Raw genomic sequence first — 24666 nt, 5'->3', positions numbered from 1 at the left:
ATCTGGAATTTTTTCTCTGTTATAATTTTATTAAATCAAATACGACTTATATATAATTAATCATGTCTGTGTATGTTTAGAACTTTAGCCGCAGCAGTGTCTTAATTAATAAACATAAGATGTGAAATAGTGTGCTACGATATCCGCTAACTACCAGCTTCCAAAAAGTAAGTTTGGATGCCGTAGCGGTTAGCAGTTCGTTACGTTTTACAATGTCATATATTGTAAAGTGACATATTGTCGATTAATGAATTAAGCATAGGTATAACGCCTCGATGGTCGTAACGGTAACCGCTACAGCAGCCAAGCTTACGTTTTGGAAAGAGGCGGTGGTGTAACGATTACTTGGTATTTTTCAGCTTGGCGATTTGCTGCTTTGTGTTCGAGGTTTTGAATTTACAAACGAATAATGTACATTCATCATAAATCAACCATTTCATTTATCTGAAGGTAATAATTTTGCGTGTACCACCTCGGGTTGATATATGTAGTGTATAATGTTATTTGAAGGTGATAATTTTGCGTGTACCAACTCGGGTTGATTTAAGTAGTGTATAATGTTTTTTGAAGGTGATAATTTTGCGTGTACCACCTCGGGTTGATATATGTAGTGTATAATGTTATTTGAAGGTGATAATTTTGCGTGTACCAACTCGGGTTGATTTAAGTAGTGTATAATGTTTTTTGAAGGTGATAATTTTGCGTGTACCACCTCGGGTTGATATATGTAGTGTATAATGTTATTTGAGGGTGATCATTTTGAACCCTTTGACATTCCTATTTCAGCTTCCATTTCAATAAACATGAAAAGTCGTCAATTTGAATAGGTTTGTATGTGTAATGAAGTTAATAATGGAAGGTTATTGAGAAACGTTTATCAATGTATCAAAGTTAGAGACCAGTATCAGTATAGTTCCAGTTCCAAACAAAAACACACAAATCAACATTATAGTTTACATAAGATATATGTCAATTTATATAAATAATATTGTGAATTGTCAATTTACTCGGACAGTAAAAAGTAGTCATCAAACAGATACGGAGAAGAGCTGTATCATTACATGTGAGAGTATAGCAGTTCGTTTCTAACTTAAGTGCAATTAAAATGTCTGTACTAAATTGAAAATTAAGATATCGAATTTGGTAATAATGCAACATTTTTTTCATATTGTTTAGTACAGTGTATATGTGCGATACTTTTACTAAGATGTAGATGTATAACAATACTTAATTAACACATTACAGTTATGAAGAACAATATAATAACCTAAATATATACGCCTCCTGGATATTAAATATAAATAGTTTCCAAAATTGGATAGCTCTCAAACATTTTTATCCTAAGGAGTTGTATTAATTTGAAAATGGGAGGGTGTGTGTCTCTGTAATAGTATTATTTAATTAATATGTGTATGAAATGGACAAATCAAGACAAAATGGAATTCATCTTCAATACCTCTCAAATAACATCGGGTACAAATCCTGTTGCTGCGTGCGACATTACATGTACAATGTCTTCCAAATTATAAATTTGTCATAAAACAATATCCTAAATCTGTCATAAAACAATATCCTAAATCTGTCATAAAACAATATCCTAAATCTGTCTAACATGAGTTGATACTTCCCATGACTTTACTGAAATAAAATTTAAAACAATGACTTTCTATAAATAAAGAATCTGAAATCTTTATCCGAATCTAAGTAATTTGTCTTGCAGTGTCTAGATCAATGTGACGCTCTGATCATATCTCAACGTTACAACCTTCCTTTAATCAACAATTAACACTATAACTAATTAAATCTAATTAGTCACTTATCTTATATCCTCAAAGTTAAAAACAATTGTATTGAGATTCTTAATTAATCTATGTATAAGAAAACATCAATGTTTCTGAAAATCTATGCGTTTTTGACCTATGGCTGTTTTGGTAAATGGTAGGTCATTCGGTACGCCCTTGACACGCACGCACCTACGTCAATGCTATAAGTCATAACATTGTCAACTTTATAAACAAATGGGAAATAAACCTTTTTTTCTACGTTCTCAAAAGAGTACAAAGACATATTCTTAAATCATTGAAGAACGAATGTCGTTCATTCGATTAAGAAATTTTCCGTTAAGACAAAAGATTGAAAAATGCAAGAACTTGCATATGTTTTCTTAAACTGATCTCCTCTTCTAGACACACACCTACCGTTTAATCTTGCAGTACAGTGTGGTTGGTGTACCATTAATTTTCCTGTAAACCCTGAAAAGTTGACTAATTTTTGCATAACGCATTTTATTCTATCTACTTAATGCATTTCAAGTGTATTACTATCAAGACATATTCATCTGATTATACATTAAACAATTACATTAGCAGATATGACAATGCCCCTTACCATGTGATCTAGACTGGTATAGACTTGTCAGGATATGTACAAAGAATCACACACCGTGACGACGGCGTTGTATAGGGAATGTGTGCACGGCCCATTTAAACAGTCAAAAATCTACATTATAGTGTCAATCCGTGATCTGTTACTAAAGATATCAAGATGTGATATTTGATATTAACGATTGCAAAAGGACTTACGACAGCTCAAAAAAAAAATAAAAAAAAAAAAAATTTTTATTCAGTTTTTCAAAGCACATACACATGACAATATTTGGGAGACTATAACATACTTCACTGTACTCTCATCCTAAACATTCCATACACATTTCATGTTAACCATACTCATTTCATGTTAACCATACACATTTCATGTTAACCATACTCATTTCATATACCCACTTTTCTAAGTATTGGGTCTGAAGAAAATATTAATCTGAGTTACTGATCGTGTGTACTATCATGATCATAACAGAGCATGCTAATTTATGGTATATTTATTTCAAACATTTCATATATCCTCATACACAACATAGATCTGTATAGAACATGCATATCAAATATTTCATACACCTGTAAAGAACAGTTATATAAAAAAAAAAGTCATACACATCATACATCCGTATAGAAACACTTATATTAAACATTTCATTCACACCATGCATTTGTGCAGAAACATTCATACAACAGTATGGAACATTTATCTTAAATATTTCATACATGCCATACATCTGTATAGAAACATTCATATCAAACATTTCATACACTCCATACATTTGTATAGAAACATTCTTATTAAACATTTCATATACACCATACATCTGTATAGAAACATTCATAATTTAACATTTCATATACACCATACATCAGTAAAGAAACATTCATAATTTAACATTTCATATACACCAGTTCTGTACAAAATATTCATCTCTATACATGATGTACATTTAAAAAAAATGTATATGAATAGTTCTCACACTATCATTCAATATATTATACACAAGCAACTACCTTAGTATGATAGTATATATGTATTAGCGCATATGTTATCAATCTATCCAAGATGTCATTTCAAAACATTGGAATAAACACTAATCCTATTAGTCATGTGTTGTGGTTTTATTGAAAGAAAGAAATAGAGACAGACAGATAATTACTGGAAAAACAAAGACAGACAAAAACAAAAGTAGACATGTGCACAGAGGCAAAGACAAACAAGACACAGGCAAGAACTGCCAGATAGACAGACATACAAAGACAGACACACAAGACATATACGCACAAAGACAATCGACACAGAGACAAGGACGACAGATTTGAGAGAGACAGGCCTTCCAAAAATAAAGAAGTTGAAATTAAATCATCGACAATTGTTTTATTGGCAACATTTGCTCAAAGATAGTAATATCTATTCAAAACAAGTATAAAAGTTTTATATTAACCAACTGTCAGAGTTCAAGAGTCCATTAATAGATATGAATGGGTCTAGATATAGAAATCATTTCAATTTAAGTTTAAAGAAGTAAAACTTTTTTCCATTTTCCCCACTCTCTGTAAAAACTTTCAAGAGAAGCATCACCTTTAGCGGTTGCTATGTATTTTTTGACATTGTGGTGGTCTTTCAATAAATTGATAAGAGAATTTATGTTAAGTGTGGTTTCAAGACATCTGGTTTTGTAAATGTAATGTTTAATGATGATGTTAATTTCATTATCAATTTTACTGAACTCATTTCTAATTGACCAGAACCCAAAAATAAATGATTCTTTATTAATAGTAAAAGGAATCAAAAGTGCGTCTAAGAGTATTTACAGCTCAATAAGTTAAAAATAGGACTAAATTGTTATACAATGTGCATACATAATAATGAAACTATTTAAACATGATTTGTTTATGGACTGAAAGAATATAACCCCGTCTAAATTTCGACCATAACCACAAATGTATTATCTGATAGATATGGATTTTTCATCTGTTAAATCTGTTTATCCGTTATTCTTGAAATATTGACATTTTTTTTTCATATTTGCTCACTTTTGAAGGGGACTGTGTGGGATGAGTATTTCAAAAAATGTGTTTTAAACTGCATTTCAACAAGAACTGTATGTCAATTATGCTTTAAAATACAGGAAATCATCGGGAACTGGTCTTGACAAGCGAAGCAACAATTAGTAAGAAAACAGATCATACACAATCCTGTTCGAGTTATCTCCCTTGACAAGAGTTTCCGTGCAGAGTTATCATCCTCGATATCCAGGGGTTACGCTTACTTTCGCTCTCTACACCCCTGGACTATGTCATAGCAAGATTGAAGGCTCAGTGTGCACCACCTTGTGGATGAGACGAGAAGACTAGTTTGGTCCTCTGATATTGAGAGCGAAAGTGAGCGTAACCCCTGAATATCGAGGAGGCAGATTTATATGAACTAGATCATTTTTGTGTTTTCTGTTGACCCCAGCAGAACATGTCCTGCCCAAATACCGAGTGTTGATATAGAATAACGATGAAAATGTATTAAGGTTATCTGCAATTAATTTAATTTAATTAGGAACACTATACTAACCGATTGATTCATTATAAAAATGTCAATATTGAGATTTTAACATGAAAATCGTAGGTGAATTCAATCCTAGTACGATACGTACAAAAACTGACCAGAATCAGCTTTGGTTGTTCAACAGTTCAACATAAGTAAATAATTAAAGCATTTTATCAGTTATATTAAGATTTAAATAGTAAACCTGTATAAGGTAACCATACCTCATCAATTACCTAATTAAATAATTCAAGAAATATGAATCACATAAATTCTTAAAAAATATAGCATCTGATCTTTAAGAAATCACCTGTGGGGTGTGCGTTTCATAACATGTCAGCAGTGAGTAGCTTTAGATAATCTCAAAATGAACGGTAGACATTCATATGGAGATAAATACAGAAATAAACAAAACAATTACATGTATCATTGTTGAATTTTATTTTATAAAAGAATGTCGCAAAAGTGTAAATTTGAATCATGCGAACTATTTCATTTACTGACACGGTCATCGATAGGATGCTCCCTAAAACGCGACCTCTTCAAAAGAAGATTTACGTCAACATATTCATTTTTAATTTTTTGCGTACCGACTCGTTACCTAACCATGCTTTAAACAACTGGAATCAAGATTCGTTCAATCAAACTTCTTCAACTTTACGATACACAAAGGCAAAATGAATTAAAAATAATTCTTTTCTTTTTTATGTACCTACCTGGGGAAGGAAACGATTGCTTTCCTCACATGGGCGAGCGTTCAACATTAAATAAAAAGTGAGGTATTGTCGAGCAAGGCGTTATGAAACAAAAGGTAGTAAGAAGTAGAGAGAAATACACAGATGGTAAATATTGCCATGCGGTTAAGCAGTTTTATTTCCGTCGCTTTTGTGTCCCCAAATAAAGGGCGCAGATGAAAATCTCCAATTCTGCGGGGGGTTTATACAATAGTCGCCTCTTTCGACCGTGCAGTGGGTACATGCACTAACCTAGCATTCTTTTCGCATTCCACGACCTGCATGGGTGGCCGTCTTAGGTCTCATTCGGCTGGGTTAAAGACCAAGTTATTCGTTACAATTCAATTCAATTCAAGTTTATTCCGGGGCCTTACGACCCATAGGTATACATAAATATGATACATGATATTACATACATATTTGGAGAGTGATCTCTCTTGACGTGCAAACAGAACACAGAAAGTTACATGCACAAACACACACTGACAGAGACGGGAGGTAACTCCGCGGCAATGTTACCTTGATTGCGATTACATAAATGCTGAGTCAATCTACCAATTATTGCTTAGTTTAATGAAAATATATTGTACACCATGCATTAGCAATACTATTTGTATTATACAGACAGACAGACAGACGTACACAGGCAGACATACAGTATGAAGTATTCAGGGTCAGGGACATGCTTACAAGTTACAGTGGTACACGACTTATATCAATTATAATGATATTTGCAAGGTACTACATACTAATATTGATTAACACAGGTACGTTAAATAAGGGACTTGCGCAAGTCTAAATGCCTTGCAAGTCCGTGGTATAAAACTATCCCACAAATAAATCACTATATGTACATTACACTTGTACCTTTTATGTCTGTATTCACAAATTGATTGGTTCCATTATTACGTCATTCGTAGTCCGATAAACTATTGTAAACATCAAAATAAATATAACCACGGACCGCATTCTCAGTCCGGGTTTGTTTTGTTAGTGTGTCAATTATAATACACCGGAAGCAACATTTTTACAAGTAGGCACATGCACACCTAAGGCAGTGTAAACAAACCGGTGAAAGTGTTTGTGTGTGAGTGTGAACTTGTCCCGAAGGGATTATGTATTAGTCAATTGATTTGGACATTGCGGCACTGTTATCGGGCCTCACTTATTAACGGGTGTAGAATCGGAACGTACGAGGAACGGGTATAGAAGGGGTCGATAACGACGGGAAGCACAGTAATATAACATGGCATTGAATTCGAAGGACTTTACCGGTACACATTTTGATCGCATTGCCTTCAATATTTTCCTGTTCGGTGGGATTTTTCTCTTATGGTACGAGGCCTGCTTTGTTCTACCTTCCTATGATCCGAACACTGTCCAGTACGTGTGGTTTCACTACTTAGTGGCCGGATGGCTGGCCTTCAGTATCTACGGAAACATGTACAAGCTCAAGACCACAGATACCGTACACAAGAGACGCGGAGAGGACGGCGTGGTTGCGAACAAACCTCGTGGATGGAAGTACTGTCGTACGTGTGTTATGGACACGCCTGCCCGGTCACACCACTGTAAAGTTTGTAACGTGTGTATACTGAAGAGGGACCACCACTGCTGGTTTGCGGCTTGCTGTATCGGCTACCATAATCACCGTTATTACGTTGTCATGGTAACATATATGGTTATAGCCGGTTTGTATTGTAATTCATTTAACTGCGATTTCGTCACTTCCGTTACGGGCGGATTCAGTGTGATGAACGTAGTGTGGTTCCTGGGGCCACATGTGGGCTGGGTGTTCGGATTCTTGGACGGATATCAATTCCTCATCTACTTGCTCAGCTCAGCTGGAATAATAATGACAGTTTTGTTTACATGGCTTTTGGTGATACAAATAATACAGATAAAGAGCGGACAGACCAAGTATGAGAGGACCATGGAAATACACAATTACAATATTAAACGACAATGGAATATACAGGAAGTCTTCGGGGAGAAATCATTTCTTGTGTTTCTGTCACCATTTTTGAACTCTGCTCTACCTGGAGATGGCATTGTGTTTAGTGCCGCAGATTAATTATAAAACCGGTCTTCGTGGTATTGTGTAGACGTTACTCACGGATTTATAATGTAATCATAGATGATTTGGGGGGAAAAGGCTGGTGTGTGAGACGTGCTTCATAGAACTAGTGGCAGTAGTATACAGTCTATACAAATGTACTTGACTGTGTTTCCTGATGTTTGCATTGTATTTAGTGTCGCTGATAAACAGTAAATCCTGTCTTCGTCAAATTAAGCTCACAACCTTTATGTTTTGAAAAGATTATAGATATTCTAAAAACAATGACGTTTGCAATATTCATGTTTTTCTTAGAATGATCTCGTAGTCGATGCTGTATGCTGTTTTATCTGTCGATGGTATGATATTTAGTGCCACGGATTGACAATAGAAATTGCGCCTTATTAAATAATGGCGAATTTGATGAATGCTTAATACCACTTTAATAAAAATATTAAAAAAACTAACCTTATTTGTTTTCAATTCTAATCTATGTATTTCGTAAATTGACCTAGTATAGATTGTATGTATTGCTTGAGGCTACATACATGTACATGTAACTCGCACAACCAAATCAGACAGTCGGCATATGTAGCTCTTATGATAAGTTAAATCCGTAAACTTACAGTGCCTCTGAGGAATTTAAATGGGCAACTGGTGATCGATTTTTGAATGAAAAAATCGAGGTTATTTAACTTTTTACACTGTATAATTTAAGTGTATTCGTCTATGGCTTTGCAGTGGTAAATGCATGTAATAAGGGGATGTTTCTGTTAGAAATCATGGGATTTGTTTGTAAACTTCCGGTTTTCAATTTCCAAAAGCTGTACCACTCTTATATGCCATTAAACTCGTTACTATAGTCTTCTCAACCTTTGTCAGTTATGTATCAATGAATCTAGACAGATGTCACTATTGTTGAACTTCAAATATAAAAGGTTGTAAGTTAATTGTTAAGCAATACGAAATATAGACCTACTGAATTATTTAGCTGTGTGAGTTAAAAGTGTTTTTGTGCCGAAACATAAAATGACCTCAGCATACATCGTTTGTTAAATTGTGAGATTGTCAAATATATTTGTATCTGACAAATATACATCATACATTTCCTACAGATAACATATTGTACTTAATTAAATCAAACTTGTCAACTTTTACCTAGATCACAAATGTTTCACGATCGATCGGTATATATGATAATCTCACTGTTTCTATAAAGAGTTGGAAAAGGTCACTTCTGGAGTGATTTTTGGATAAAAATAAATATTTTCCTTACAACAAACTTCAAGTTCTAGTTCAAGTGTCAAATCACGCCTTTTACTACAAACCATAAAAACCCTTATTTCTAAGGTATTTTCTGAATCACTGGACCATGACTGCACAGGTTGTTTTTTACACAATGATAAGAGTCTGGGCTATACAGTATATAGGCTCGTCTTGATTGGTCAACATATTTCTACCATAATGCACTTTAATTTTGTACAATATACATGGATGTATCATACTGACCCAAATGGCGGCTGTTGTATGTCGAATATTAATCAATTCAGCAATCTACAGATGTGTAAATAGGCAATTAGACATAACAGCAAAAATGACTTTGATAAATGTGTCGCGACATTTTTTCTTTTGAATTCAAATTCAAATTTGATTTGACCGCCATTCTAAAATAAAATCGATAAACACCGTTTTTCAATAATGAACTTTATCTTCTGGTTGTCTCCCTTTACCCATGTTTTATTAGTGTTTTGTAGGGCAGGTCTCGCGTATCACGATTTGTCCCCAATTATTTCCGACTTTGTTGTGATTTTCATGCAACTATACAGTAAAGTATGTAAAGGTTAGTGTATGGTTTTCGAGTAACAAGGGATATATTACAGCTGAGCGAAGCGAGGTTGTAATAAGTCCTGAGTGACGAGAAATCATGCAATAACTGGCTTACTGTATGCTTCCCAACTCGAACAAAACAGAAAAATTGATTAAAAAAAAATCACCTGGACAATTTTTTACCTACCCTATACTGCAGATAATTAACATGTACCTGTGTGAGTGAGTACTAATCAGAACTAGGTAAGTTTATTTTTATTCTCAATAGCCCAGTCTGAGTGTATCCTTCATAATGGATACAAGTGTTTTTGGATTACTATCCACCTCCGGTGTCAGGAAAGGTAAGGAGTGTCTGTTCAACAATTAGAACAAAATACGGGAAACAATGTTGAATTTCTGACTACATTTTCAGTTTAATTTTCAAGATGTGGCAAAGGTACAGGATATTGAAACCATTTGCATGCATACAATGTAAGGGTTTATCAATCCCGAAGGAATTCCACTTCTTTCAATGAATGGTATATTTTAATGTGCTATTTTGTATAAAGAAACAGCTCCTAAAGATTATAAACTTTTCCAGGAAACGCTTATCGTCTCACGTAATAAGGAAATCAATAACGCTGTCAACTCAGTAATTTTCGTTGTTTGTTTTTCAATCATGAAATTACCTTTTTTAACTTTTTTTTTTCTTTCTTATTTTAAATGTGTCAACTAAGTTTATCCTTTCCACTGTATTGACTTCATCGTTACTTACTTATTGATTATCTCCCCTTTCTTACAGCATTTGTGACAACATTCCACTGGGCACACCCCCTTTCATGGTCATGTAATCATGATTGGCCTTGAAAGGGGATTGTGTGCAGTGGATTGTGGTAGCAAGTGATTTATTGCCAACAGTTTTTTCCGTTGTGAGAGGTGGGAAGTATGCAGTAAGAGAAATACTGACACATTATACTTACTTGACCATGCATTGTCTGGTCACTTTGTGGGGTAACAGGGAATACACAGATGAGATTTGTTAAACATTACCATAAGTAGTATGGGGCATATTGACAGACGAGGCTAGTACGTGTGTACATACTGATACCTTCTGCTTGTGTACAATTCACAATAATTATGTGTTTGCGTATATGCCTATGTAATGGTACATTATATAAGGACAATAAACATGATAGTATGCCGAAATAAAACAACAATGCAGTTGTAAAGATGATTAGAATGACGCGTCATTGTTGTCGTCTGCTTGAGTCATTCGGAACTCGGTTGTGGTAGATCTTTTTCACTCGAAACTGAGGTTCAAGATTAGGCAAAAGCTGGCCGTGCACAGCTCCCGTTTATTACGGTATGGAATTGAGGGGAAAGTTTGAACCTGGATAAAGGCCTTCCTGGAAGATATGGTACGACGAGTAACGATTAATGGTACAACCTCAAACCTGAAACCAGTCACAAGTGGAGTCCCGCAAGGGAGTGTTTTAGGACCAATACTGTTACTGGTCTGTGTCAACGACATGCCTGATATGTTAAGCTGTACGATCAAACTATTTGCGGATGGCACTAAACTCTCTGCAAAAATGTAACATTAGCAGACCGCCAAAATCTACAGGACAGCATAAATCATATGTGTGACTGGACCAAACCTTGGCTCAGTTCGGACAGAGTTAAGGCGACCATATATATACACTATGCACGAGTAGAATACGAGAAAGACCTAGGTGTCCATATAGACAATAAGTTCAAATTCTCCATCAACGCCAACTGCCAGCTGCATCAAAAGCAGATAGGGTGCTGGGCATACTATTACGGACTTTTACATACATGAGCCTTGTACTGTTCTTAACTCTATACAAAACGCTGATTAGACCTCGACAACAGAGGCGACAAAATTACAATCGAGAACATCCAAAGAAGGATTCCAACTCTTAAAAACGTACCATACGGAGAACGCCTTAGGCAACTCGAACTCCCAACTTTCGAATATAGGAGATACAACAAGATACAAGAAACTTTATTTAACGTCGCATACAGGTAAACAAGGAACATTAGCTCTTGAGGGCTATTATTGCGACATACATATGTAAAAAAACAATAACATATTATATTTCAAGTAAAGGGAGATAATCACATATATTAATAAAAAGCAGTAATAATCATCACAGAGAAAGAAAGTATCCATATCCCAGGTTTCTAAGTGATTGGGAGTCCCCTGCATACAAAGGCCTCCGGGATATGACCATTTTGAAACAATAAAATATATAAAAAATAGTGTTAATATATGAAAAGCATTAAATGTGATCACAGATAAGTAGTACAGAATAAGTAAATAAAAGACATAGTTAATAGTGAATGAATACTTGTATATCACACAATAAATACTTAGGACTTAGGATTAAATCACTATGTCGTGGAATATACATACAATGCTAATACAGCAAAGAATAAAAATTGACAGAATATACACTATTATAGTGTGAATTAAAAAATGATACCGGAATCAATTACAAAATTTATCAAGTTTTGTAAAAATTCATATTTTAGAATGTTTTCATCCCGTGTCGAGAGATCGTGCTGACGTAATTCAAACCTATAGAATATTAAACAACATGGACTTTCTCGACAAGGGCAAACTATTCCATGAAGCTGAAGACAACCGAACCAGGGAACTCCAGGAAACTATTCAAAAGACCATGCAGACTAAACAAATATGGTAATTTCTACAGCAACAGAGTGATAAACCTGTGGAACTCTCTAACAGAGGAGGTAGTAACCTCTCCAACGCTTAACACCTTCGAGTCACAGCTCAACAGCCACTGGAAACATCACCCGACAAAATTCAAGCCATCTTTTTACTACAATGTAGTCACATATATATGTAAGTCCAATCAGTCAAAAGTGAACAATGTAACAAATTGACTGTTTGGCACTGACCATGCTTTTAAAAATTTCATGTTTTTAACCATCAAATTGTAAAGAAGAGGAACCAACAATGGAAGTTGAATACTCGAACCCTACCAGATAAGGAAATGAACTTGTAAATATCTAGCAAGTGTTCAGAGTAATTTTACACGTTTTAGGGGCTTTAGAACATCAGGTTTCGGTAAAAATGCCACCCCAAAGGCCATGTACATTATATCACCATTGAAGTGGCATTTTACCAAAAATTGATCTAAACCCCTAAAACGTTTAAAATTACCCTGAACACCTTAGTTTAGGTCCAAATATAGCTGTAACGACTTCTCAAGTCTCCGTGGTTAATGTCTCGAGCTGTGATACGATCCCAGTATGTCCGATTGAAATTGTTTCGAATGTTTCTGATACAATGTATGAAATAATAATTTGGTTTAATTATGTTTAACGTCCTATTAACAAATAATAGTACGTACATGGTACTGCAGGATCTGCCTACAATACACCAATAATCCTACTATGCGGCCGCCGTTGGCAATGAGAATAATGCAGGGTATCGTTTCTTAAAATCTGGATTTCACAAACATTTTGTACACGAATGGTTTTTAAACATGAACATGACTTTTTCAGATTGATAGATATTTTTGGAAGCAAGTTTTAGATTTCTAACACTCTAGTTTTCACAACTGGATGCTATGAAAATGGTTTCAATGGTTTATGATAATAATTCGAGGTCCTTATATACCGCTTTGTCACAACCTAGTCTGTAGGTCGTCTCAAAGCGGTTCACAAATTATTATCCGTGGTTATACGGCATTTGCAACCAGCCAATATCTTTCTCAACTCCCTGGGGAGCATACAGCCGGTGCTGCCATTGCGGCACTAACAGCTAGCATTTAACAATTCTAGCACTGCCCAACCACGTTATCATTTACAGCTGAGTAGACTGGAACACGCAGAGTAAAGTATCTTGCTCAAAGATACAACACAGTGCCGTGCCGTGACTGGAACCTGCAACCATTCGGTCACGAGCCCAGCGTTCTACTACTAGACTACCGTATCTCCTTTTTGACTAATTCAATTTCGACATGTATTTGTCAGTAAAAACGCAGATTGAGGAAGGCGGTATTTGACGTTCACTGTTTCAATACAGTGTCAAGAAATAAACTGTGTTGTAGGACAGAAATTCACTCGGAAGTTGTTGATGAGCGAACGATATATTGATGTAACAGTGGTGATGTCGCTGTCCTACGTGTATGTAACAATATCAACACCATTATGGTCGTACTATACCGTCAATGTCTTTAAATGACCTTAGTTGTTGATGTGTATTGATATATTGATGTAACAGTGGTGATGTCGCTGTACTACGTGTATGTAACAATATCAACACCATTATGGTCGTACTATACCGTCAAAGTCTTTAAATGACCTTAGTTGTTGATAGGACGTTATACTTTATGAAACCAATGGTACCACCTTCAATATGTAAAACCATAGGTAACTATCTGAATGGAATCGCTAGTTGTAGCCGAGATAGACCGATGATTCCATTGTAAGTAACCGTGTGCAATTTCTGTGTAGAAACCCCTGCTGCGTTATCTCTACACAAATGTCTTCATATGCTGTAAACATTAGCAGTGTAATCAAATTATGTCTTCACACATTGGACTTTGTTTCTGTATATTGCTTTCATTGGAATGCTATGAGTTGGCCAAATCATCAAAGTCGATAATCCGCTGAAATTTGAGTCCGCTTAGATACACAGTATTGTTGAGTTTGATTGCATTAACTGTGTCTGTTAAATTCATTAAAAGTTTATTTTCATTTTTTTACTGACTACGAATTTCGAGTTTGATGTATTTAAATGCATTTTATTTCCCGAAACTGCTAAAAATTGACCTTGGTTTCAGTTTTAACGCCGCTTTTACAACATCATATGTACAGAATCGATACATATCTAATTCAGAAGGGAGATGATTGGGTGTTTCTTAAAAGGATCAGTACGTGGTATAGCAAAAAAACCTGGTGCACGTATATGGTGATCGCGTGCTTTTTCCTTTACTGAACCTTCTAATTTACACAATTGAATTGATACATCCGTCGTGCATTGGGCTAGCCACTTTATAAAGTCACTCTCGTGATCCTAAAAACGGTATTGACCTCAGGGATAAAGAATTTATTGTAGGTTCTAATTTCAAGACGGCTGTAGGTCCACACTATTGATTTCACAAGCGAACACCAGACTAACCGTATGTCTCACGTTAGGATATGTACTGAACTCAAAGTTCACAGACGGTAGATACCACGTGACCAGACATATCCTTAACTACCATACACTGCTAATATTTCACTTGGATAGGACTACTTGACCTATACCGCAAAAGAAAGCCATTTACATTGTAGCTACCACTTAGCTACCATTTATATACCACTTAGCTACCATTTAGCTAATTTGTTAATTGTCATATTGGAATCGGTCCGGTGAAAACAAAGCGAGCAAAACATTATCGGAACTAAGTAATAAAAATGAATTGACCGTTAGTAAAAATCACATAAAAATAATAACGTAATGATCATTTAGATTATTAAACAATCAGCATATGAACTTTTATTATAATGGAAAGTACCACATGAAGTACATGCAAAAAGCGCATGAGAAAATGTTGATAAAAAATAATTAAATGCCGATATATGTGTATAAATTTGTTTTTCCCAACGTCTTTGAATCCTGATTGATATGTTCCTTTAAAACTCTCACTCATACTGTGTCCCGATGTATGCAGTGCCATCATGTACATATATGTAGCAAAATACCCCAATACCATCCTAAAACCAACAGGTCCGAACACCATCCTAAAACCAACAGGCCCCAGCATCATCCTAAAACCAACAGGCCCAATACCATCCTTATACCAACAGACCCCAACACCATCCTCATACCAACAGACCCCAACACCATTCTCATACCAACATATCACCATCCTCATACCAACAGACCTCAACACCATCCTCATACCAACAGACCCCGACACCATCCTCATACCAACAGATCCCAACACCATTCTCATGCCAACAGATCCCAACACCATCCTCATACCAACAGGTCCCAACACCATCCTCATACCAACAGACCCCAACACCGTCCTCATACCAACAGACCCCAACACCATTCTCAGACCAACAGAGCCCAACACCAGCCTCATACCAACAGACCCCAACACCATTATCATACCAACAGGTCCCAACACCATCCTCATACCAACAGATCCCGGCACCATCCTCATACCAACAGACCCCAACACCGTCCTCATACCAACAGACCCCAACACCATTATCATACCAACAGGTCCCAACACCATCCTCATACCAACAGCCCCCAACACCATTCTCATACCAACAGATCCCAAGACCATCCTCATACCAACAGGCCCCAACTTCATCCTCATACCAACAGACCCCAACACCATACTCATACCAACAGATCCCAACATCATCCTCATACCAACAGCCCCCAACACCATTCTCATACCAACATATCACCATCCTCATACCAACAGACCTCAACCCCATCCTCATACCAACAGACCCCGACACCATCCTCATACCAACAGACCCCAACACCATTCTCATACCAACAGATCCCAACATCATCCTCATACCAACAGACCCCAACACCATTATCATACCAACAGGTCCCAACACCATCCTCATACCAACAGACCCCTACACCATCCTCATACCAACAGACCCCAACACCATCCTCATACCAACAGGCCCCAACACCATTCTCATACCAACAGATCCCAACATCGTCCTCATACCAACACCATTCTCATACCAACAGGCCCAAACACCCTCCTCATACCAACAGACCCCAACACCATCCTCATACCAACAGGCCCCAACACCATCCTCGTTCCAACAGGCCCGAACACCATCCTCAGACCAACAGGCCCCAACACCATTCTCATACCAACAGATCCCAACATCATCCTCATACCAACACCATTCTCATACCAACAGGCCCAAACACCATCCTCATACCAACAGACCCCAACACCATCCTCAGACCAACAGATCCCGGCACCATCCTCCTACCAACAGACCCCAACACCATCGTCATACCAACAGGCCCCAACACCATCCTCATACCAACAGATCCCAACATCATCCTCATACCAAAAGATCCCAACACCATCCTCATACCAACAGGCCCCAACACCATCCTCATACCAACAGACCTCAACACCATTCTCATACCAACAGACCCCAACGCCAACCTCATACCAACAGATCCCAACACCATTCTCATACCAACAGACCCCCGCACCATCCTCCTACCAACAGGCCCCAACACCATCCCCATACCAACAGGCCCCAACACCATCCTCATACCAACAGATCCCAACACCATTCTCATACCAACAGATCCCAACACCATCCTCCTACCAACAGGCCCCAACACCATCCTCATACCAACAGACTCGGGAACACGGCGTTTACACCCTACACCTACTAACACATTTCTGCTCCAAAGACACATACAAATACTCATTTTCACCACAGACTGTCACACAATGGAACCTGCTACCAACAGCAGTATAATAAACAACAATAAATGACTACATGCATCTTCACGCTATGCAGTCTTCCCAACCAACACTGGCATAATCATCAACATGGACGGCGCCTTTAACTTATAAGAAATAGGAAAAAGAAAAAGAAGAAGAAGAAGAAGAAGAAGAAGAAGAAGAAGAAGAAGAAGAAGAAGAAGAAGAAGAAGAAGAAGAAGAAGAGGCGATAAATGTAAGACCCCTACAGAATCGAGGAATTGATCTGCTGCCCCAATTGCACCATTTAAGATATGTATCTTTCTTTTTCTCGCTTCCCTACTCGTTCTGTTCGGCGGTGTCGTTCCAGACAGCCGTTTTCAAATGAGCTTATATTTAGCTGCTGCGATAACTGTATACCCAAACAAACACATGACTCCCCTTCGGCTATCACATACTACTTTATACCGGGAAATGTTCGCTGCAGTTCCATGTTTGCTTTATCGCCCTCCGTGATGGGGACGAATTTATCATTACAGCGAACATTAGTAAACAACATGATATACAAAACAAGACAATTCGGTCAATTATAGTTCCCCACCGAATGTGAAATGCACAGAGGATAAATTCGCGCAGGAACTAATTCTATATATGAATGTTTGACATACCCACCGTATTCAATAAGGAATAGCGTCAGAGCTACTATTGCAAATAAATATGGTGGATGCTTACTGGTTAGTGGTACCGTTTATCTATTAAATTGCATCTGGTGACACTATGCATTTGTATGCTTCTTCTGCAATGTAAGTGACACCATGCCCCAAGCAAGACGTTCCAGTAACTAGTAGTGTAGGAGATAGAGCCCGGACAAACTTTTTCTTTGATGCAGGTTAAAGATAAAAAACAGAGTGACCTACTGTGATATACGGCACACCGCCCCATCAAGATGAAACCATACTCCAGGCATACAGTTCCATCTTCTAGTAGTGTAGGAGATAGAGCCCGGACAAACATTTTCTTTGATGTAGATCAAAGGTCAAAATGTCGGTCAGTGTGACCTACTTTTAATACACGACACACCGCCTCGCCAATGTGAACCCATACCTAAAGTGTGCAGTTCCGGTGACTGGTAGTGTAGGAGATAGAGCCCGGACCAACTTTTTTTTGATGTAGGTCAAAGGTCAAAATGTAGGTCAGAGTGACCTACTTTTAATACACCACACACCACCTCGCCAATGTGAACTCATACCTAAAGTATGCAGTTCCGGTGAATAGTAGTGTAGGAGATAGAGCCCTGACAGACTTTTTCTTTGACGAGGTAAAAGGTCAGAATGACGAGAATGCTTCGATGAATTTTTATTTTTCATATTAAAAGTCAATGTCAAGATGCATTTCATCTCTTTTAAAATATGTTCATTAATCATACGAAAGCGATGAAACCAACAATTTAATTGTTATTTTTGCAGGGGTATCCGAATGCATAAACTAATTTGCATGTTCATCGATGCAGATGGCTCACTATACAGGATAAAGCGTACACATGTTTTTTGTGACATGATACATCCATCGAGCTATATTCGTGACGACTATTGCCTTATTTGGTGATGTAAACTAATCATCCCTTGCTGGGTATTACTTTACGTTATCCGATACGATCGTGCCACAATTTGTACTAGTAACATATCCGTTAATGTTTCTACTGGTTTCCCGTCTGGTGATTATGCTGGCTATTTGTGCAATTTCGTTTGCTTCGGGTTTTTTCGCCCTTTTCGCAAGGTTTAATAGTTTGCTTCAATATCGTTCGTTCGTGTTTTTAAGTAAGTAATTAAATCTTGTCAAGACGAAACGATGGAAATGAAAAGTTACAGAACCACGTACAGTGTATCGGGGTTTTTCGGGGCGAAAAGCTTCCACCGTAGATAATAAACAAAGAGCTTTTTATTACAATGTCTAACTACATTTCACAGCAAGTACGTTTACATTAAAACATATATATAAGAGTAAAGCATGTCCAGACTAAGTATAGTTTACACGACGCTATATAATGAGATCTACGAACAACGTACTTTATAATAGATCAAGGTAAGCTGGTTCCGTGCCATGTAAATGGTATTAGCCATTGTATATCAGTTTTAAAACGCACGTTGTAGTTGAATTGTCTTCCCCACAATACATAGAGAGTGAATTTTGTAGCAACAGGCCCCAACACCATCCTCAAACCAACAGATCTAGACCCCAACACCATCCTCAAGCCAACAGAACCAACACCATCATCAAACCAACAGGCCCCAACACCATCCTCAAACCAACAGATCTAGCCCCCAACACCATCCTCAAACCAACAGAACCAACGCCATCATCAAACCAACAGGCCCCAACACCATCCTCAAACCAACAGATCTAGCCCCCAACACCATCCTCAAACCAACAGAACCAACGCCATCATCAAACCAACAGGCCCCAACACCATCCTCAAACCAACAGCCCCCAACACCATCCTCAAACCAACAGATCTAGACCCCAACACCATCCTCAAACCAACAGAACCAACGCCATCATCAAACCAACAGGCCCCAACACCATCCTCAAACCAACAGACCCCAACCCCATCCTCATACCAACAGACCCCAACACCATCCTCATCCCAACAGGCCCCAACACCATCCTCATACCAACAGGACCCAACACCATCCTCATACCAACAGGCCCCAACCCCATCCTCATCCCAACAGGCCCCAACACCATCCTCATACCAACAGGCCCCAACACAATCCTCATACCAACAGGCCCCAACACCATCCTCATACCAACAGAGTGAATGTTAACATGTGTTCATTGTGTTAGTCGCACTCGTGTTAGTTAATAAAGTAATAAATCTTTAAAAGTTTAAACAGAACACACTTTAGCGAGTTTTCATTTCTAAATTAATTCAGGAGTGTTACGTAAACATGATAGACCATGGTCACGACCTGTACCTATTTTGTTTACAGCAATTTTCGGTGATATTGTTGGGTGATCTATATGGTTGTTTGGTAAAAGAGGGATCAAACCATGAATGGAATTCGTTGAGATACATAATGTACATGTGATATGTTTGCTGTCCCTTTACCCATCTCGCCCAATAAACTGGTTACATCGAATTTCGCGATGCCAAATTTTGTAAACCAACTTTTCGTAAGAAAAAAATATTCGCGTTTCAATCAACCTGTATGTGTTACATGTGCACGCAATAATATGAATAATTGTTGGAGTTGCAATTTAATTCGTGGTAGAAGTTTAAAGCGGATAAAAGCAAAATTCCTATCACAAGAAGATAAAATCATTATACGCGAAGATGAAATCATATCACGCGAAGATAAATCATATTATGCAAAAAAGATAGTATTATGCAAAGATAAAATTATATCCCGCGAAAATAAAAGCATATCACGTCAGGAAAATCAAAACAAGCGAAGATAAGTCTGATCATGCGAAAAAAGCATATCACGCGAAGATAAAAGCATATATCACGCGGAAATTAAATCATATCTCGAGAAATTTAATAAGCAGTCGTCAAAACTAAAAAAATATTAGAAGCAGTTATTGTTGTATTTCTGATGATAACCGTGCTACAAGCAGCATATGATTATTTTATCTACCCTACCCTACGAGTACACTGTCGTACAAATCAATGTACAGTTAAACAGTACTAACAACCAAATTACAATCGACAACGCAGCATTCACGCTTTGAATATATTGCCTAAGTATTCATTAAAACAAGTTCAAGACGAGCCCTCTCTCAATTGTAAAGTGACGAATTTCGATGTTATATGTTTCTGGATATTTTCACAGGTAGCAATGTTTCTCAGAGTCTCTAGTTACTAATGTAGTATAATTGTTGTAATGGCTTCGCTATTGCTTTAAATCAAATCTATTTATACTATAACATAGTAATCACTCATCAATATAAAAATAATAAACTAGGTCTTAGAGTATTTTGCACAAACTCTTCATCTGATTATGAGTTACCAGTGCGACACACGGGGGTTTGACGTGTCTTAGATGTTGGTCACAATAAACCAGTTGTAAATCTTCAGCTGTTATCGTGTTTTCGTATCATTTCAGGTTTTCACATCTAGATCACTTCTCGTCCTGTTTCTCGCCCTTATCTCCTTAACGACCGTTTTATATTAGTTTATACCTCAAATTGTCATTGATCAACTTTGCCAATTTGTCTTAGCCCAAGCAAAACGTTAGTGTCAAACCTCCCCAAATGGTATCAAGTACATATGAACCCCTTCATCTCTGAGGAAGAATAACCATGAGCTGAGACAAATGTGCCTTGTATGTTTGTTTAATCAATTATTTCATAAAATTGTATTCTAAAAGTGATATGACACAGAGAGGACATACATTATTAATATTTTAGTGATACGTGTATTAGTAAAGTTTAAATGTTTAAGATTTTTAGTAACTTGTGTACATTGAGATTTCCCGGGCAATGATATCAAATGTATTAAATGCGTCGTAACCATACGTATAATGTGAATAAGATATATAATTTTCTCATAATATGTACAATAACGTCAGCCTAAATTACATGTACAGTATACATTGGTTTGGTTTGTTTTTGTTTCACGTCCTGTAAACAGTTATGCTCATTGAATGACTGACAGGCGTTGGTGGATGAGGAACACCGGAGTACCCAGAGAAAAACACCGATCTGCGGTTATTCCTTTGCCACTGCCCCCACGTAGGCCAAGAACCGCGACCCAGTGGTGGTGGTGGTGGTGGTGGTAGGGGGCGACCCCGCCAAAATGATAACGCGATATATTAAAAATTACGTGACGTGAACCATACCATGCATACGTTGACGTTATACTTGGAAAGGCATTATCTTAAAGTGAAAATATTCTGATTAATTGAACGTAACTAATTCCCCCGATGATTCTCCCACACACACACACTTAGCCGATACCAGCACAACACTTCTGGGATTAAGCAATATGTGTAACAGCAATCTATAGGTTGAAATTAAACTTGTATCAGAAAAGTTCGATTTAAATTAAATTTCATACTGTTATTTTTAGAATTAGAAACGTTTCCCTTTAGAATAAATTTAAGTCAAAGTAACCAAGTTGAAATTTTAACACTGGGCCATGAGCTGTCAAGATTACAAGGCATTGATGAATCGATTCTGAAGGAAAGGTACATGAACCTTTTAAATATTAATCTGATGTTTATATTTTCAATCAAATGCGTTCTTAATTAATAGCATTTACATATTCGGGAATTATTTTTGTGTAACTTAAATAAATGTTGCATAACTTTGCTTCCATTGATAATTGGAAACAAATATTCCTCGATTTCTGGAAGCACAGGTTCGGGAGTTACGTAACAGCAAAGTTATGAGCTTCTAATGTCCTGTGGGAGACCGATCCTTAGTAAGGAGCCTTTATGTTTGACGCTTTATTGGATCCGTTTTCTCTCCTTCTTTTGATATACACATCTGACCTATTTTCTTCCAAACGTCCTTTGTTGAATTGCTATTGAGATCTAATAACTCCTGCAGTCTGGCGAGCTGGCAACAGCGCTTCTCTCCTCTCAGTCAGGAAAGCTGGTAACAGCGCTTCTCTTCTCTCAGTCTGGCTAGCTGGTAACAGCGTTTTTATCCTCTCAGTCTGGTGAGCTGGTAACAGCGTTTCTATCCTCTCAGTCTGGCGAGCTGATAACAGCGTTTCTCTCCTCTCCTTTCAGTCGTGCGAGCTGGTAACAGCGCTTCTCTCCTCTCAGTCTGGCGAGCTGGTACAATTTTTAACAGCGTTTCTCTCCTTTCACACATCTGTCAAATGGTTTACGATCTCGTATAAGCGCCTCCTAACTTTCCCCGATCATGATATACTTTTGAGCCAAGAATACCGACTATCACATGTTATGGCCTATCGGCCGTTTTAAATCCATCCCGTTACAGAATAATTATTTCCATTCCCTTTTCGGGTTGATTTGTATTCCTATTTTTAGTTTGTGATCCATTTCATCCTTCGTAAGTTCCATAGGGTTTTATTCGTTTTTGTTTTCCTCTAACGCTGATTCAACAGAGCCACTACTTGTTAAAACAGTATGCATCTGAACATTTTTGACAGTTGCATTGGTGGCTGCATCGTGACTTGGTGGTATTTCGGTAAGATTTTCATATTCGTACCCTCTATGCCAAGATTTAGCTAAGGAGTAACCAGTCAAATAAGTCTAGTTCTTCTCCGATGCTTACTTTTTAAGCGGCCCAACACTTTTCATGAAACTTCATCGATTGGTTTGTAACACCCACATGGTGTATCGAGTACAACAACGTTTACGTCCAAGCTCCCAAGGTCAAGGTCACACAAACGGACAAAATATAGAAATCACAGTCATTATTGCCCCTAACGTCAGGAAGGCTAAACATTTAACTTACTAAGCGTCATAGATGAATGTATTAAGATTAGTGAAAATAGCTCTTACTAGTACCATATTCGTACCCCTGAAAGTAAACAAGAACAATGGGTCAAAGTTCAAGTTGTTCTTATCCTTATCAAGGCCATGTCCCATTTAAAAACAATAAACAATCTATTGTAATACTTGCAATCGTTCGTTCCGTCGTCCTCTTTTCTATTAAAAACAAAGTGTCCTGTGTTTCTGTAATGCGATCCTTCATTTATGTATGTCTGTCTTGTTCCAACATCTGTTTACTGTAAATGTGGAAATGTTCGCATGTGCAACTGTTTGCATTGAGACCATTTAAACTGATCGCGGTGTGGAATGTTCGCTTTTGCAATGATCTATAATCTATATAGTCTATAGATAAACATTCGCGTGTAGATATTTTGGCGTTAATTTACTCAACGCGAAAAACGTGAACATTTCCACAGCGCGAAAACTTTCCACGTTTACAATATTTGATTAAATGACGAATTAGAAACTTTTTATATCTGATAATGATTACATTTTTATTAAGGACACCGTCATTGGAATCTTTAGTTTAATTCGATAATGCAGACGTTTGATTGTCTCAACGCACTCCGTTATACCGATTTATCGTCATCCATTCTCCTCTCTTATCGATAATGACAAACACTATTGGCAAATTTGTAATAAACAAAGGACACCTCCACAGTATCCTCCGCACGAGCAACATCTCGCCTCCATCAACAGAAGAGCTCTATAATCAATCAGGACTGACAAGGCGCTTTTTGTAAGCTGCATGTATAATAAAATCAATACAGTGGACAAACGTTCTCAAGACCTTGATTCTGAAGAACGTGATGTTAATAAATGAGACTAGGAAACACGAAGCACTCTGTGAATTACAAAGTTAACAATACACTATTCCAATCCACCCAACGCTATCTATATCAGACCGACATTTCATCTAGCCACGAGTCACATATAAACATACGCCTTCTACCCTTTTATCCAGGCAAAAAGAAATTGTTTTAAAGTGGCTAGCAAGCAATCGGAACCAAAGACCAATGCAGAACGCTTATAAAACGGGAGAAGTAAATTGTTTTAAAAGTGGTTTTGTCGATCAGAGACTTGTTTCAATCATTGTTATTGTACGAAAAAGGAGACGTTATTTTGCTCCGAGTGTTCAGGCAATTAGTCTATGGCTGTAGATTTGAGGGACTCGGCTGATTCCCTACGAGAGACTGGCAGTGTGG

At 37.3% G+C, this 24666-nt stretch overlaps 2 protein-coding genes across 2 annotated transcripts; both read left to right on the top strand.

The window, feature by feature from the left end:
• The first annotated feature begins 6669 nt into the window (after positions 1-6669).
• On the top strand, positions 6670-8505 carry LOC110443022 (probable palmitoyltransferase ZDHHC24). The gene has a single exon (XM_021486969.1). The coding sequence runs from the start codon at positions 6898-6900 to the stop codon at positions 7723-7725; it is 828 nt and encodes a 275-aa protein (XP_021342644.1). The 5' UTR covers positions 6670-6897; the 3' UTR covers positions 7726-8505.
• Positions 8506-15231: 6726 nt separating this feature from the next.
• Positions 15232-19816, top strand: LOC110443020 (paternally-expressed gene 3 protein-like). Its single transcript, XM_021486961.1, has 2 exons — positions 15232-17040; positions 19337-19816. The coding sequence occupies exons 1-2, from the start codon at positions 15232-15234 to the stop codon at positions 19814-19816; spliced, it is 2289 nt and encodes a 762-aa protein (XP_021342636.1).
• Positions 19817-24666: the final 4850 nt, after the last annotated feature.

This window comes from Mizuhopecten yessoensis, unplaced genomic scaffold (genome assembly GCF_002113885.1).
Source record: "Mizuhopecten yessoensis strain PY_sf001 unplaced genomic scaffold, ASM211388v2 scaffold716321, whole genome shotgun sequence".
Taxonomy (NCBI): Eukaryota; Metazoa; Mollusca; class Bivalvia; order Pectinida; family Pectinidae; genus Mizuhopecten; species Mizuhopecten yessoensis.
This window is presented reverse-complemented; position numbering and strand designations above follow the sequence as displayed.